At 44.3% G+C, this 18717-nt stretch overlaps 1 protein-coding gene across 3 annotated transcripts in view; it reads right to left on the reverse strand.

The window, feature by feature from the left end:
- The window catches only part of ERMP1 (endoplasmic reticulum metallopeptidase 1), a 56712-nt gene extending 44630 nt beyond the window's left edge, over window positions 1-12082 (reverse strand). For all 3 annotated transcript variants that reach the window (XR_014787776.1, XM_084834461.1, XM_084834462.1), the window contains exons 1-2: window positions 11755-12082; window positions 376-677 (exon numbers count right to left, since the gene is read on the reverse strand). Coding sequence is in view for 2 of the 3 variants with exons in the window: in XM_084834461.1 (XP_084690587.1) it covers window positions 376-677; window positions 11755-12047 (595 nt within the window). In the remaining variant the exon portion in view is untranslated. The remainder of the gene's footprint in view (window positions 1-375; window positions 678-11754) is intronic.
- Window positions 12083-18717: the final 6635 nt, after the last annotated feature.

Here is an 18717-nt window from a genome sequence, read left to right on the forward strand (position 1 = left end):
TACACCAGCATACATATTATCTTTTCTACAAAGCACAGACCAAGCAATTTAATATATACTAAAAGTAAAATAATCAGATTCCTTTTGGTCTATATTAAATAGAAAATTTAAGTAGTTAACATTGTTTCACTTAACAATGGCAACATTTATAACTGTCAGCTTTTGCTAATCAGGAAGAACAATGAAAAGGACAAAACTAGTATGTGACTTGCAACATAAGATTTCTTCTGAGTGTGTTGTTGTTTACCGAAATTTCCCATGGGGGACAGTATTCAACTAACTTTTAGGTGAATTGCCTAAACAGAGGAGCAAACACACACTTCCTACAAAGTTGTGATTTTTTCCCCATCATACAAAATTTTCTGATGGACCTACCTAGAGTATTTGGTACGGAGTCAAAGTGACAGTTGGACAGCACAGCATGCTCAGCTCCATTTTTGGGTTCCAGTTTAACCACAACATTGGTAATATTGTCATAGTAACTGGTGAACCCTCCAAGAAAGTCAATACTGAAGGTGCCCGTTGGTCTCTGTATATCTACAGAGATTGTGTGGGCATGACTGCTTTCAATTTCAATAGCTTTAACTTGTTCCAAGAGGTAGTTTACTGTGAAGATTTCATTTTCTGGACTTCCAACAGCTCTTGGACCAACTGCAGTAATATTTTCTAGATATGCCCTGTAGGAGACAATATAAAGCATTAGAAGTGTATCTTAAAACACACATCCATTCAAATTTGGATAAAACTTGCAGCTCCTCAAATAAATTATGGGTCAAGGAGAGGGTTAAATCTGTTGCTGTATACGATTATATAATTCTAATAACATTCCTTATGCTATTAGGGTCAGGGGGCAAAGGTCCACTGTTTTAACATTCCACTGTCTACCAAAAGGTTACTGAACAAGACATCAATACAGCAGCCTATTGTCCGTACAGTTATGTACACGTTACTGATTTGTATGGTTCAAAATAACATTTACAGTTATGATGTCTAGAGATTCCGAAAACCTGCACCCTTTCATGTTACATTACTGAATGAGTGTACCACTTTTCTTTCAGCACAGCATACATTCGGTTCTTTTGTTTATCCTCAAAACAATCCTGATAGGGACTTGCCCAAGGCCACCTAGTAAGCATCACAGCTGACTGGGGATGTAATCTAGATCCAGCACTCTGTTATAGGTGAGTACGTTTCTTGAATATGTTTTTATTTGATTTTGTATTGTATCCCCTTTGTATGGCTTTTACCTTGCATCCCACCTTGAGAGGGTTCCACCCTTAAAGATCGTGTAGAAATAATTTTGGATATAGAGGTAGATGATACAGCAACTCTACTGCAGCAAAGCAGGTTTGAATATAGTCAATGCCTGGATGGGACACTACTTGGGAAGGTGATATATGCCATCTAAGTTCTATGAAGTAAGAAAGGCAGGATATAAATGTAATAAATACAAGTTTACACTTCAGTTTCTCAGATGTTAATATATGCTCTAGACACCATATATTAAATGCTGCAAATATATGATGGCCTGCAATGTTGTGCAATAACATTTAGCCACCCATAGTGCACAGAGACCACCATACAGCAAAATAATTAATCTACTGCGTTTCCCCTGAAAATTAATTTGTAATCTTCCACCCATTCAATTAAACATAAGCCCCACTGAAATCAATATGACTGAGCTGAGGCAATGCAAGGAGCATTGCTGCCAAAGGCTGCAATTCTGTGCATTTGCACTTCAAATTAAATTGTATCAAAATCAATCTGACCTAATTCCAATGAAATGGGTTTAGAATTGAGATGCAGAGATGGATGTCGCTGACAGTGAGGACGAGTGATATATCTACATTGTGACAGAACTGAGAAAGAGGAAGTTCCAGAAAAAGCCAACCTCAATGAAGGGAGATAGAAAAAAACAGACAGGACCTTAAAGAACCATTTAACCTAAAAGTTGATGGAAAAAACAGCAACCAAATCTAAGAATTAGGAAGCGTTTTAGTAAGTTTCACTTCTCAGCTCAGTTTTAAAATTCAATAGACTCAGGTCTCAAGGAATGAAAAAATTAGCTGTAGGCCTAGGAATCTAGAATATTTTTTTCTTTAGATATTTTTTTTTTATAATTCTGACAAAAGTATATAAAAGTATACAAACAAATAATAAAACCAAGTATTATCATCTATTTAACAATAGAGTATAATCAAATTTACCAACAAAACCAGCAAATATCACAAGGTTCCCAACAACACAAAAGGCTGCACATTCTCTTTATTCTTGTTACACCAATACATTACAAATAAGGACCACTTTTCTATAAATCTATTATTTTGTTGTCTTCCATCCCTAACCCTTACTATGTTAGCTAACTAAACCATATATATTATTTCCCATAATTTGATAATCCAGTCATCAATTGTGGGGGCTTTCATTTTTTTCAAGTTTGCTGATATCAGTGTTCTGGCAGCAGTTAATAAATGCACTGTCGTCTCTATGTCATCAGATAGAACAACTTCCTTTAACCAAAGCGAATAACTACTGGGTCCAATGCTGGTCTATATTTATTTATTTCATTTCTATACCGCCCAATAGCCGAAGCTCTCTGGGCGGTTCACAAAAATTAAAACCAAACAACACACAATAAAACAATTTAAAATATATAGAACATTAAAACCACAATATAACAATACAACCACAATAAAACCTAGCAGCAGTACAGGAGTTTAAAATATAGATTTAAAACAGCAAAGATAAAAATTTAGAAAGCTAAAATGCTAAAATGCCTGAGAAAATAAAAAGGTCTTCACCTGGCGCCGAAAGGAGTACAATGTAGGCGCCAGGCGAACCTCACTAGGGAGCTCATTCCAGAGCCGGGGTGCCACAACAGAAAAAGCCCTCCTCCTAGTAGCCACCCGCCTCACTTCCTTTGGCAGGGGCTCACGGAGAAGGGCCGCTGATGATGATCTTAAGGTCCGGGCAGGCACATATGGGAGGAGGCGATCCTTCAGGTAACCTGGCCCCAAGCCGTTAAGGGCTTTAAATGTTAACACCAGCACTTTGAATCGGGCCCGGAAATGGACTGGCAGCCAGTGCAGCTGGAAAAGTACTGGCGTAATATGAGCTCGCAGGCCAGTCCCTGTTAACAATCTTGCTGCCCTATTTTGGACCAGCTGAAGTTTCCGGACCGTTTTCAAAGGCAGCCCCACGTATAACGCATTGCAGTAATCCAGACGAGAAGTTATCAGAGCATGGATAACTGTAGCCAGGCTATCTTTGTCCAGATAAGGGTGTAGTTAGTATACCAGCCTAAGCTGATAAAAAGTGCTCCGTGCCACTGAGTTCACCTGTGCCTCAAGTGACAGTTCTGGATCCAAGAGCACCCCCAAACTACGAACCTGATCCTTTAGGGGGAGTGCAACCCCCTCCAGAACAGGTTGAATATCACCTAGCTGGGCAGACGAACCACCCACTAACAGTGCCTCCATCTTGTCTGGATTGAGTTTCAGTTTATTAGCCCTCATCCAGTCCATTACCGTGCCCAGGCACTGGTTCAGAACAGCCACTGCCTCACCTGGTTTTGATGAGAAAGAGAGGTAGAGCTGGGTGTCATCCGCATATTGATGGCACCTCAGCCCACACCTCCGGATAACCTCCCCCAGCGGTTTCATGTAGATGTTAAACAGCATGGGGGATAAAATAGAGCCCTGTGGAACCCCATGGCACAATTGCCATGGCACAGAACAATAATCCCCCAGCACCACCTTCTGGAATCGGCCATCCAAGTAGGAGCGGAACCACTGTAGTGCAGTGCCTCCAACACCCAACCCAGACAACCTATCCAGAAGGATACCATGGTCGATGGTATCGAAAGCTGCTGAGAGGTCCAGGAGAATCAACAGGGTCGCACTCCCCCTGTCCCTCTCCCGGCAGAGGTCATCCCACAGGGCGACCAAGGCAGTTTCCGTTCCAAAACCAGGCCTGAAGCCCAATTGAAATGGATCTAGATAATCCGTTTCATTCAACTGTGCCTGGAGCTGTCCTACAACCACCCGCTCAAGCACCTTGCCCAGGATGGGGATGTTGGCCACTGGCCTATAATTGTTAACATCCTCTGGGTCCAGGTTAGGCTTTTTCAGGAGTGGTCTAAATTACTGCCTCTTTTAAAGTGGCAGGCACCACTCCCTCTCTCAAGGAGGAATTTACAACCTCCTGGACCCAGCCAGACAACCCCTCCTTGTTTGATTTAATAAGCCATGAAGGGCAAGGGTCAAGCACACAAGTGGTTGATCGGACTTGGCCAAGCACCTTGTCCACATCCTCAGGCCTCAGTAACTGAAACTCATCCAATAAAACTGGACCAGACGGTGCTCTGAACGCCTCTACCAATGGAACTGCATTAATCATGGTGTCCAATTCATGACGAATCTGAGCGACTTTATCCTCAAAGTGCCATGCAAACTTGTCACAGCATGCTACCGAGGGTTCCACCGTCTCTCTCCCTGGCCCAGAATGTAACAGGCCGCGAACCACTCGGAAAAGCTCCGCTGGACGACACTGAGAAGATGCAATGCTGGTGGAAAAGAACTGCCTCTTTGCCACCCTCACCGCCACAGAGTAGGCTCGATAGTGGGCTCTTACCTGTGTTTGGTCAGACTCAGCACAAGTTTTCCTCCACCTGCGTTCTAGCCGTCTCCCCTCTTGCTTCATTGCCCTCAGCTCAGGTGTATACCAAGGAGCTGGCCGGGCTCTGCTCAGAGGGAGAGGGCGCTTGGGCGCGATCGTGTCAACCACCCGAGTCATCTCTGCATTCCACAGAGCGACCTGGGCTTCGACAGGAGCACCAGCCATACCAGCAGGAAAATCCCCCAGAGCCCTCTGGAATCCATCGGAATCCATTAATCTCCGGGGGCGGACCATTTTAATAGGTCCCCCACCCTTGCAGAAGGGAAAGGCTGCCAGAAGTCTAAACCTCGGCAGGAAGTGATCTGACCATGACAAAGGGACAGATGTTAATTCCTCCACTTTCAGATCACCATCCACCTGCCCAGTCGAGAAAACCAGATCAAGTGTGTGTCCTTTTATATGCGTTGGGCCGATGACATGTTGGGACAGCCCCATGGTTGTCATGGCGGCCATGATGTCCTGAGCCGCCCCGGATACAGCGGCCTCGGCATGGAAGTTGAGATCCCCCAGGACCATCATCCTGGGGGTCCTCAACACCAAGTCCGAGACCACCTCCGTCAGCTCAGGCAGGGAGTCTATTGACAGCGGGGTGGGCAGTACACCAACAGAATCCCCAATCTGTCCCAGGTACCCAACACAAGGTACAAACACCTATACCCCAATATAATTTCAATTTCATCTAATATCTTTAGCCAGTGGTCCTTAATCACTGGGCAAAACCAAAAAACATGGGCCACATCTGCGCTAGGTATTTTACATCTCCAACACCTGTTATCAACCTTATGATAAATACAGTTAAGCCTTGAAGGCGTTAAAACCAGCAGAATTTTTTTTTAAAAAAATCCAGATTTGTGCTAATAGTCCGCTGTGATATATTTATCATTCCAGATTCAAATCCAGCTGCTTACTGGAATCAGTCAAGTTTGTTCACTTTCCCAGCTTTTCTGGATAAATGTTAATGTAACTCTAAGATCTAACTCTAAGAGAACTTTATAGATCGTACTTAGTAGATTTTCCTGATTTGGTATCATCAAAATTTCAAAAGTGGCTTTTTCCCGAGGAAGTCCAAATTTCCTTAGTAACCTTAAGGCTATGCTTCTAAGCTGTAAATACTGAAAAAAACAATGGTTGGGCGTATTGCATTTCATTCTGTATTTGTTCATATGATTTAAGTGTTCCCTTGTCTATAAGTACAGTTATTTCTATTAGCCCGTGATTAGACCATGAAGATAGACTGCCTAATTGCATTTCATCTGTCATCTCTTTGTTATATCTAATAGCTGTTAATGGTGATAAACCCAGACTTAATACTCTTTTAAGTTTCAGCCGGTTGCTAAACAGGATTTTGGTACATGGGTTCATTCTTAATATATTTTTATCAAACTTATTACAGAACCATAGAGTGTTTTTCAACTCTCTTGAGACATTATGATGTTCTAAATTCAGTTGCTCTATCTGGGTTAAACCATATATTCAAATGCATAAGCACAGCTGCAACGTAATAGTTTTTTATGGATGGGAAGGCTAGTTCACCATTTTTTGTTGGTTTTATTAAAGTTTTGTTGTTGTTGCTACTCTTGGTTTTTTCCCATTCCAGAAAATGTTCGCCAATCTCCTAGTATCTTTTGTGGGATCTTTAACGGTATGTTTGAGAACAGAAAATTTTCGGAAGTACCACCATTTTTAAGGCAGATATCCTGCCCATCCATGAAGTATGAAGCTGGTTCCAGCGAGCCAAGTCATATTTTACTTCAAGCATAACCTTACGATGATAATATTCTATTTGAGATATCAAGATTTTGTGTACTTCATACTCATAAATATTTCACCGGAGTATTTTTCCAAGGAATTTTATATTTTTTTAGTAATATTAGTTTTTGTAAGATTATCCATATTAAATCCAATCCACTCTGATTTTGTAATACTAATTTTATATCCTGATACTTGACCATATTCCTGCAACAGAAATAAAAGTTTATCCTAAGTGTTCATGGGATCATGTAAATAAATAACTGTATCATCAGCATAGAGACTAATTTTGAACTCTTCTCTGACAATCTTTACCCCCTTTAATGCGTTTTCCATTCTAAAGAGCTTGAGCAAGAGGCTCTATAGATACCACAAATAACAAAGGAGATAGTTCAGGAGTGTTCTTAAATAGAAAGTATTCACGTCAGATACAATTTCTTGATTTTGCAAAATAAAATTGTCTAACCGTCATTTCCTACTTATTAACTGCTCTTCTCCAGACAACCATTCAACATAGATAGGACTGTGGTCTGCATATATATATATATATATATATACACACACACACACATACATATATATACACGGTTTTAGTGATACAGATACTTGTTTAATTATATAGGGGGAGGCAAAAAACATGTTGATCCTTGAGTAAGAATTGTGAGGAGAGAAAAAAGTATAATCTCTCTCCTGGGGATTCAAATGTCTCCACACATCAATAAGATTTCGTTTTTAGAGGGTTTTTTTATAAAACAATCAGGGAGTTTACCACTATAGACTCTTGAAGGTGATCTGTGTCATTAAAGGTTGACCATACTGTTAAAATCCCATCCAATAATGACTTCTTTGTCTAAACTGGCATTTATTATTTCTTTGAATTTTTTAAATAAAACTCTTGATTGTTATTCGGGGCGTACACACATCCTACTAAATAAATCATACTTCCCCAGTATATAGTACCAAAAATGAATCTGTCCTCTGGATCAATTTTCTCTTCAGATAATTTAATATGAGAGGAGTTTAGACTATAATGGGCACTCCCTTTTTATTATTAGCTGAAGCAAAATAAACTTCCCCTAGATTTAACTTCTTTAATAATTGTTCATTCCCCTTTTTAACATGAGTTTCTTGGAGAAATATCAGATCTACTATTTTTTCAGTAAATAAGTAAATTTCCTCCTTTTAGTGGGGGAATTTAATCCTTTTACATTCAAAGATAAGATTCTAAATTTGTCTGACATTTTTATTACTTGAAAGAAAAAAAAGAGAAAATATCAATACATCAACAGTGTTGAACAGGAAACAAAGCAGAAAGCAACAGTTGAACTATGAGGGATTTACAGAAGCCCTTGGTAAATCCCTAATGATGTCTAAAAGTTATTTTGCCTCTTCCACTGTCTGGATCACAACCCACTCTCTTCCCATCCAAATATTTAATTTAAATGGGGTTCCCCAACTATATTTAATTGTCCTTTCTTGTACACAGATTGTCAAAAACTTCAGCTCTTTCCTTTTTTTCAGTGTCTCAGGGTATAGATCAGAGAGCACCTGAATCTCTTTGTCATCAATTTTCAAGGGGTTTCCCAACCAGAACTTTTTTTTCAATGGATTCTTTAGTTTTAAGACTGATAAATTTAACAAAAATATCACAAGGTAATTTCTTACAGATTGCATAGGCTGAGTTGATTCTATAGGTTGATTCTATTCCTACTGCACAACCAATATCTAGTTCAAGAAATTCTTTTATGCATTCCTCTAAAAAATTAGTAAGATTTTGTCCTTCTAGATCTTCTTTTATTCCTCTAAGTTTCACATTACATTTCTGCATTCCATAACCTAATTGTTCTAATCTTACTTTTAATCTAGCTAACTCAGTTTTAGAATCATATTGTTCAGCAGCTATTTCCTGAAGGAATTGTTTCTGGTCGCTTATTGGGTTTTTTTAATGCCACAAGTTCTTTGTTACAGGTTTTCAATTTTTTTTTCTATGTGTACAAAATGTTGCTCCAAACCCTTGACTGCAGTAGACATCTCATTTATTTTAGATAATACTTCTTTATCACGTTCTTTAATCAAATTGGTTAGTAACACTTCTCCCTCTTTCGGTTTCTCTTCTCTCTTTTTCAATAGTGTTTGCTCAGTTTCCTTAATTTTTTGTACTTCATGTACTTTGCATGTACTTCAAATTCTTTAAATTCTTTGGTTATGAGTGCTTTGATTTCCTCTGCTAATGGACTAGATGTTCCTGCTTCATCTTCATCCCTTTCTGTTTTTTTGTCCTTCCTACCCATCATAAAGAATACATGATTTTCCCAGATGTAGGACCTGTTTCCATTCAATTTGTAAGAACTATAACAGTAATTCTGCGGCCAATTCATTTAGCTACAAAATTAATCAAATGTGGAAAATATCAAATGTAGAGAATTTATTAGGGAGTAGAGTCTTAAATAATAACAATTTCATTATTTTCTATCAATCTTACAAATGTATGAGTCTTCAATAATAAGTCCTACAAAATTTCATGAACCCGTTTGTTAATCTTACCAGTTCAATGTGCAGCATAAGCTAATTTAAGGTCAATCAGTTAAGCTCCCAGCTCCAGTTTGGCTCCAAGTGTGACGCTCAGTGCGCTGCTGCACTCAGCACCACTCTCCGCGTTGCCGAGGCGCGCACTGAGGCGCTGGCCTCAGCTGCAGGTGTTGCTTTTATGAGGGGAGCGACCCGGAAGTCGGCTTCCCCTCCAGCTGGTCTTGCTGCTGGTGTCACACTCTCTCTTCACCCCTTCCTCTCCAAATGGAGTTGTGGGGCTGCAGGTCCTGAAGGTGGGATGGACGAAGCAGCTTCGGCGTTGGCAAGGCTCCCAGTGCGTTCTCTCCCCTCAAGAGAGAATCTGGAATATTTATTTACCCAGATACATGTGCAGGATTAGCTCAAGAATATTGATGCCACCATCTGACAGGCACTGGGAACCTATGGTTAGTTATGGCCCACGGAGGTTCCCCATTTAGCTGCCAGCTTCTTCCCCAGACCCTGCCTGCTCTCCTGGGCAAAAGGTCTTATCTCTGATCAGCAGCTGATCAGATGTAAGACCTTTTCTCTGCCCAACACTGAAAGAGACTCCCTTTCTCAAGTGCTGAACAAGGAAAATGCCCACCCAGCTGATAATGCATGGATCAACTGGAGGGGGTCTAGAAAGGGTTTATGAATGGTGTGCGAGAGAATAGGATGGTCATACCCACTTTGGGTTCTGGTCACGCTCACTGCTGGCCTGCAGTGCCTGGAGGTTTCCTGGCTGGCAATCTGACCCTCAACTTGAAAAGGGTTCCCAACCTTGTGATACGGAAAATATAGATGTAAGTGCATGGATCTCCTGAACTGGACTGGAAAAACAGCAGTGAAGTTGGGGAATAAAATGAAGGGGGAAATACCTCCTCTTGGACCTGCCCCTTCTTTTCTCACTCTGCAAAATGTTGTCCTGGGCCTCACACAAAAATGTAAGCAAAAAATTAGGACCAATATATACAATCATTACATTTTCCATGGGTCTTTGCTTGTCTATGCCAATTCTGAATTGCCAGAACAGTCTCTGTGTTTGCCATGTCAAGATAAGGCTGCACGGCTTCGACTGAGATACAAATGTTGGGTGTGACAAATGCCTGCTAAAGGTGCCCATGGTGATTAATACTTGGGTGTAGCCTTGCTTCATTTTATACAAATTAGCATGAGCTGACTTCAAGCTTGTCCACAATAGAATAAATGGCTTTGTACGGCAAAACATATTGACCTGTACAGAGAAGCATCTACTCCCCACCAATGCTTTTAAAGTAGGCAGGGGAGGGTCTGGCAGAAGGATGCTCTCAAGTCCTCCCACTCAGATGCCAGTTTTTGCTAGGATTGCTAACCTATCAGGAAAAAAAAATGGTCTGGCTAGGTTTTTTTGCTTTTGGACTACTTTCCAAGGGGGGAATTGGTGAGAAGGGCTTTGCACTGTTTCTGTTCTTCTCTGAAGAGTGACAGAAAAGATCCTGCCCCCCCCCCTGTCTTCTACAAAAGCCCAAAGCAAAGTGAGATAGATGGATCTCACTTCTCCCCAAGTCCCCAGGCATGTGCAGCAGACCTGAGGGAGAGGTCAATGGTGAACCTTCATATAATGGCTGTCTAGCGAGCCAGTCCAATATTTGTGGATCTTTGGATCAGTGGAATTGCATGGTGTATCTCTAGTATCTTTGCAAGTCTTAGCATAGGAAACAGATTCTGGAGCTCAGCCCTATCTCAAATTAAGCCAAGTAACCCTGCAGGTAATTTTTAAAAATTTATGCATTACATTTCATTAAGTCTTTCTTCACTTCCACACCTTAATGATCTACTGCCATGACTAACATAAGCAATGTATATACAAATATAACAGTACTTGCTCCCAAGAACAAGAATCAGCCCATATGCTGATGCAACCTTACGGGAGAAATAGTTCATTTCCAGACCAATTAGTAACTGTGAAATTTTATAAAGAACATAATGAAGGCACAGCAGTCAGAGCAGTTTGGATCACCATAAGGTGTGGTAGCACAGTCCATTTGGAAATGATAGTCAACATCATTGTCAGGCCGTACAAGTTTGCATGGGCTGTGGAATTAATTACACCATGCATTGGGGGTGGGGCAGATGCCAAGGAACAATTTTAATTCTAAGGTTTAAAAAGGTCTAGATGCCAAGCCTAATCCGCCTGAAGAGATCAACCAGCAGCCTGAAACTAGCACAGCGCGGAGGCAAGCAAGTCTAGGTAAACCTTTGTTTTGCAAAATTTTGAAACGGGGGTGGGTGAGTTTCCCATACACAGGAAAACACTCTTGTGCTCTGATGATGATTAATCTCGAAGACCACCCTCTGGTTCCAAACTCGCAATTCCTAAGGCGATTTAACAGAACCTATTCCCCCCTCCCCCAACACACACACACACCTGCACTGAAAGGACAGGGGAAACCCCAACCTTTCTTTCACCCAACTGCGCATAAGAATAGAGGGTGGCTGCAGGCTAGCAAACGGAGGGGCCAGAGATGCAAAAGACGGCCAGGCTCGCGCTCCACGCGCAGAAGGCGGCATTTCTGCAGCAGCAGCAGCAGCAGCAGCAGCAGCCTTCCTCATCCCCGAGAAGCGCCACCTCCTAAATGTCGCCCTTCTACGCCACTAAAAGTGCTGGTCCGACCCCAGGCAGCAACGATGTAGCCCACTGGGGCGGGGGCACCTTCTCCATGCTCCCCTGCCGGAGCGCGGGGGGGCCAACTCCAGCTCGGCGAAGGGGGCGCCGCCGACCCAGCCGCGTGGATTTACCTGGCGCGAGGGGCGTCGAATTCCCGGGGGTCGCGCGCCGGCTGCACCAGCTGCCGCAAGGACAGTTGCACGAGCCCGCGGAGCCCGAGCAAGTAAAGCAGCAGCACCAGCGCGGCGCGCGGCTCCGGCAGGAGCCGCGGTCTCGCGGCGGCTGCACCAGGCTTCTTCCAGTCTCGCCCGTCTTCCTCCTTCCCCGGGCGCCGCCGTTGCTGCTGCTGCGGCGGCGGCGGCGACGGCTGCGCCTGAGTACGCAGGCGCCTCACAGCACCCACCGCTGCCGAACTCCGCTCCATGGAAGCTCCGAGGCTGCCCTTGTCCCAGTCCGCGAGGGCAAAGAGCCGGTGCTGCTGCGGCACGGCAGCAGCGGGACGCCCCGTACGGCAGCGGCGAAGAGCCAAAATTGCGCAACCGGGACCAGCCCACCTTGGCTTCGCGAAAGAGAGGGAGAAGCGGGCGCGGGAGTCGCCTGGTGAGGTCACATGGCCAGAAAATGCCACACGTCCCTCCCCGGCTCCTTGCCCGCCAATCACCAGGGTCGCGGTGTCTTCGTAGGCTGGGCAGGAAGGTGGCCTGTGGAGGAGGAGAGGAGGAGGAGGTCCTCGCACCCCGCGCCTGATCATCTCCGGGCGCGGAAGGCTTAAGTCTGCAGAGAGTGTTTGACTCGTGTATGGCGGGCGGAGAAGGCTCTTCCGAGTCCCCCGGACTGCAAGGAGGTCAGATCAGTCCATCCTAAAGGAAATCAACCCTGAGTGCTCATTGGAAGGACAGATACTGAAGCCGAAGCTCAAATATTTTGGCCGCCTAATGCGGAGAGAAAACTCCCTGGAAAAGACCCTGATGCTGGGAAAGACTGAAGGCAAAAAGAGAAGGGGACGGCAGAGGATGAGATGGCTAGATAGCATCACCGATGCAATGAATATGGGCTTGAGCACGCTCCGGGAGAGAGCGCAGGACAGGAAGGCCCGGCGTGCTGTGGTCCATGGGGTCACGAAGAGTCGGACACGACTGAACGACAACAACGCTTTACAAAGAACAGGCATGATGAGGCTCCACCCCAGGGGGCTTAAAATCTAATAGACACAGGGAAACAAACACAGGAAGGGGAAGGAAATGGAGGCAGGAGAGAGAGCGCTTTGGTTATTGGGCAGTATAGGAACGCAATAAATAATAAAAATAAACAGGAGAAGAATATGCAAGTATTGCAATTACATGTACTTCAGCGTAGTTACAATAAGATTCTGAGACTAAGAGTTTGTTCCTAAGGCTTCCTGGAAAAGGTGCGTTTGAGGGATGTGAAGGTACCAAGGGAGGTGGCCACATGGAGGCATTATGGGAAACAGTTCTTGGGGAAAAGGAAGTGTCATTTGAGGGTGCATGAGCCAGTCAAATGGCTGCAGGTGCTGGAGTTGGACAAGTCAAACATTCTCTCGAGCCAGATTGTCCATCCAGCAGTCTGTTCACTTTGAGTGCATGCTGTGGCGATTGGGTGGCTGGGACACGGTAGGAATTCTTGCTGGTGTATCATTCACCCCACAGTTCAACGGTCTCTCTTCTTGAGCTCGCTGGGGTGATTTTGGGGCTGTCCCTGGATCACCCCAGTCTTCTTGCTCTGTTTGAGGTTGCTCAGGCAGGAGTGGCTCAGGATTTCATATCCACCGTGGCAACCATGGACCCGTCCCAACTAGTATCTGACCTTATGGATGCAGCAGGGCACAATCTCGATATTCCTGGGGTCCTCAACATGGCACCTGCAAGCACCGTATTGCCTACCGGCACCTCCAAATGGCACCTGTGAAGGGGTTCACCAACAGGCATGTACAGTTTTTTTTAAACACATTAATCCCTTTTTTAATGGATTTGTATACATCCATACCAATGAATAAATATGAAATGTGTACTATTTTCTAGCTATTATACAGAGGCTTCAAGAAAACTGGACCAAATGTCCAAATAAGTATCCATTTGAAGGTGGCGTCTATATGTCTCCGGTTCAAATATTGATGGCATTGTAAGGTTCTCAATCCATTGAATTATAGGAAGTGAGTGTTTATTCTTCCACTGTTTTAATAACAGTCTTTTGGCTGTCAAAAGGGCTCAGAGAATCCATTTAAGCTGACCATTTGTTAATTTCCACGAAGCAGGTAAATAATTTAAAGGTATATTAGTATATATTAGACTGTTCCAGTGCAAAATTTATCGGTGTAATAACCTTCAACCAAAAAGAAGCAACTACTGGACATTGCAAAAATATGTTTAAAAGAAGTATTAGCTGTATTGCACTGTCAGCATTTAGCTGACTGACAATCCCTGATTAAAGACACATTGTGGTGTCCTATAGACACGAAACAGTTTTTGCTGAATAAGATGCAATCTAAGTCCATAAACATGACGTGTGACCCCGGAGACCCCCCAAAGCTGTCCCCGTGCACTAAACACCCTAATCCTGGTGGTTTCCAAGAGGATCTCTGACCTATGTGGGACCACCAGGAGTGCCTCTTCAGAAGACCTCTTCAGGCAAGATAATAAGGGAGAAAGTGTGCCCTCATGTATTATATGGACTGGCTGTACATTAACTGACATCCAGTCAATCCAGGGAAAAGTGCACAGGATCGAACTTCTCAGAGGCATCTGGTTGACCACTGCAAAACTACATAAATATTTCTTCCGACCCAGCAGGGCTCTTCTTTTGTTCTCAACCTCTAAAAAGGGTGGTGTGAGTCTTCAAGCTGCCTGGTTCAAATACTGCTCTAGCATGTAGGATTTATGCATAGAGGTGTGTGAGAGAGGGCTGCAGTCGCATGCATCTTTCTCTACCTTCAGTATAAACTGGACCTATACACATAAATGCTTAACGCAAGTAGGCCCTGCTCATGCAATCCAAGTGCAGGAACAGGCTGCTGGTGGTGTAGTGCCCTCGCTGTTTCCCCCTGCTCTGAGATGCCTTGCCGTGGCAGCAGGCGGCAGTGCTGGGATCCACCCCCACCTCAGAGTGGTCCCACATGATGCTGCCCTGATGTTTCTGTGGAGGCAGAGACTGCCTGCCTTGAGTCTCGGGGTTCACCATACGAGCAGGGGGAACAATGGTAGAGGGGTTGGGTGCTGGAACCTCTGTCTGCTGCTCGTCCTCCACCACACCCTGGAGGATCTCCTCCTCTTGACCCTCCAGCTCCACCATGCTGAGGACATCAGACCCCTCTGACGTAATGTCCATCAGTGGGCTCCCCTCTTCCACTACACAAGGAGATGCTGCTCCTTTGGCAACAGTGCTGCCGCCGCCGCCTGCACCACCCTCCTCAAACAGTGACCTCCGGGCCCTGCAACTTGCCTCTGCACTCTGCTGCCCTGCTACACTTGTTGTTGTTCAGTCGTTAAGTCATGTCCGACTCTTCGTGACACCATGGACCATAGCACACCAGGCCTTCCTGTCCTCCGCTCTCTCCCGGACTAGGACGCACTATCTGGAATGGGAGAGAGCCAGCTTCCCCACCAGTGCCGCGAGTCCCAGTGGCACTTTGCCCACCTCTGCCCCTGCTAACAAGACCCCAAAGGTGCCTCTTATTGGGCTTGCTTGCTTTGGCATACAGTATAGTATTGTATTATTTAAATAATAGCTGTTAATGTGTGTGCAGTGCATTGCTCACTGTTTTTTGAAATGTGGACTGCTTTGACACACACTGCTTGCTTGTCCACACAGCACAACTGCACGCACACACGAGCAAAAGAAAAGCAAACACTGAACTACCTACAACTGGGAGTGGGGAGAGACTAACTATAATCCTAACAGAAGAGAAAATGTGTTTTTTTATTTTTTTTAAGGGAAAAGAGATAAAAAATGGGAAGGGAATACAGGAATTGAGAAGGGGAGGGTGGAGGGGAGGCAAGAACAAGGACAAGAAAGTACTCTGTGTGTGTGCGTATGTCTGTATATCTATATATCTAGAGAGAATGAAAGTAAGGGCAAACTAATGGTTGGGAGAGAATTGAGAAAGTGGGAGGGGGAAGCTAAAGAATGAAGCAAATCTACTAAAGTGATATTTTCTGTTTTTTTAAATAAACAAGAAGAATGAAAGGTAAAACCTCTTACAGAAGGTTGGGGGAAGACTAAGAACCAGGGAGGTACTAAATGTTTGGTTTTTAAAATGAGGAATCTATAGAAGAAGGAAAGAGAATAGTTGAATTAATAAAGAAACACAAAGCTGCACACACAGGATCTCTCTCTAACAGCAAAACCACCACCTAACCAGCGCACACTCTCTCTTGCAGTGAACAAACACAGGCTGATCTCTCCACTCCAGTATTCCCCCCACCACCACCGTCACTGACTGGAGACTACTGGGTTCTGTTCAGTTCTATTTTGGCAACTAGAGTTGCCATTTACCAAAGCTCATTCTGTCCTCCTCTCCCCTTCCCCCTCCCTCCTCCACTTTTCCCCTTCCCGGATCTCTCTCAAGTTGATACATTTGAAGCCAGACTGTCTGGGCTGCTCAGAAAGCACCAGAAAAGCTACAAATCTCTGAGGCACCTCATCGACAAGCTGCTTCAGGGCACCTCAGTTCTGTTCCTATCCACTTCGGATCATGCCGAGGCATCTCTGAAGCAGCCTGCTTCGCCTTGTTATTTGGGATTTGGACCGAAGTGGTGTACAGCCCTATAAATAACAAGAACTGGGTTAAAAGTTAATTACAAAATCTTCACATTTCCTAGGCTGATTTTTGTTCTTTCACTTCTCACATTTGGAGAGAGGGTTGGAGGGCAGAATAGCCTCTGGAACCCCGACTTGTCACTCTTCCTCATTAATGTCATCCAGACTGTCTAGTCCAAAAGAGAGACTACCATCTTCTTCACCTGCCACCTGCTGGGCCCTAGCAAGTCTTGAGATGTTATTTATTTCCATCCTTGAGAACAACAAAACCTCCTCTGATGTTAACAATTTATCCAATCTGTATGAGACGTGAGACACAGAGGATCTGATCACACAGTAGCCTTCTTGCAGGTACAGCTCGTTGTGTTCTGTTTTTTCTATAAAAAAGAAATTAATGGTATCTATCCAGTATGTATCACAATTTCCCATCTGCATACTTACCTCTCATCCCTCTCCCCTGCAACCTCTTCCCCACCCCTCCACTACCATTTCCTCCCTCCCTCTTCTGTCGCTCTCTGTGGGCAAGTGTGCAGATGGCTCAATTCACCTGTGCTCCCACTTTTTAAAAAATGAGGAATTGCACAAGACTGCTATGGTGGGATTCTGCAAATCTGTATTTTCAAAAGGAGATGACTCCAGAAGTGCACAAGTACTGTTCCATCAAAACAGAACACAAGGGAACAAATACAGGCAAAGCAAAGGGAAATCATGGGGTGGCTGCAGGACCATGACGATGCCATATGGACAGCTTGCAAAATTGCACAAGTGGAGCAAGGTGATGGCACATTAGACCTCATCTGATCAAGCTCAGAGTCCCCTTTCTAGGCTCTGAAGGGTGCTTCACTCATACAAAGTTTCCAATATCAAGTTTCTGAGCTGTAGCCTCTTTCTTTTGATCTACATACTATTTATATTTCTTTTGTTTGTCTTTGATGTATTCAGAAAGTGCCAGAACGGGAGGCTTGCAAGCTAGGTTTTGAGCTGGATAGCATCCCGTTCAGGCTGGGCCAGGCTCAGCATCAAGGTAATTGAGGGGCAATTTCAAAGGCAGGTCAATAAAAAGACAAATGCCAAAGGCACAGTTTTACCAGGCAAGTAGGTGGTTTCCAGAAGAGAGGTCAGAAGCAAAGCCAAGGTCAAAATCTAGGAGATCAGTCAAGCTGAAACACAGTCCAAAAACAGACTCAGGCAGAGGTCAGTAACACAGAGGTCCAAATACAAGGCAGGGTCAAGGAAACAAGAGTACAAGACACTGAAAGCTGAAGTAAGGTGTTTCCAACAGTTCTCAAGTTCCAACTTGATATAGTCAGCTTCCAAAGCCCCACCAAGACTCAGCTGAAATTAATCACACGCTTGTGTAAAAAGTCCTCATCATTTCAGGAGCAAGCCTCATTGAGCACAATGGGAGTTACTTCTGAGTAGACTCACATATGCTTGTGCTGGGAAAGAGCAGAGAACACAAAGATGGAATCCAGCCCCCCATTTTAACCTGAAGGACCCCATTTACCACAATGGGAGTTACTTCTGAGGAGACACTAATGAGTTTGTTGTGGGAAACAGAGCAATAAACAAGATGGGAACCAGCCCCCATGTAACCCACAGGATATCTATAACAAAGCTGAGATGAACATACTTCCTAAGGCAATGAATTGGAGCCTCAAGATTGTGCTTAATTGCACTTAAGGAATTGGGCTTCAATGTGTGCCATTTCAATTGAGGGGGAACGTCCGTAAGTTCTGATGTGGGCATTCCAAGGCAAGCCTCATTCAGCACAGTGGGAGGAAACACCCCTTGACCGGGGCCACAGTGAAAGGCACACCCCTGGGCAGGGCTAGCATACCCGAGCTAAATGCAGGGGTCGGGGCACACAGCAACTATATGAGGCTGACTTAAGGAAAAGAATCAGACTTTAAGCTGTATCAGGAAATCCAGTTTTTCCCTGATAAGCTCCGGGGTGGGTGCTGGATGGCCACAACATCATGTATCCCTAAGGACCTCAACATGCAGCCAGCTCAGAGTAAATCACTGGTGGAAACGTACATCTCTGTGCTCAGAAACGGAGCATGGAGACAAGGAAAAGGGGGCAGTCCCAGGGGTGGGATCTGAGGATACTGTGGAAGCTGCTCAGGTCTCCAGGCCCCTTCCCTCCCTCTCCCTGACGCTGTGGCTAGATGGGTGAAACCATCTGTCTAGCCAAATTTCAGAGGCTGGTGACTATCTGGATAGGATTGCACCCTAAATTTATGGGGATTTTAATGCTAGTTTGGTGAAGCGGTATTAACACGCCTAAAGCCCTTGGATCTGAATTGGAAGAAGATATG

Source organism: Heloderma suspectum, chromosome 2, assembly GCF_057233095.1.
Source record: "Heloderma suspectum isolate Gila_16-S chromosome 2, 16-S_ref, whole genome shotgun sequence".
Classification (NCBI taxonomy): domain Eukaryota; kingdom Metazoa; phylum Chordata; class Lepidosauria; order Squamata; family Helodermatidae; genus Heloderma; species Heloderma suspectum.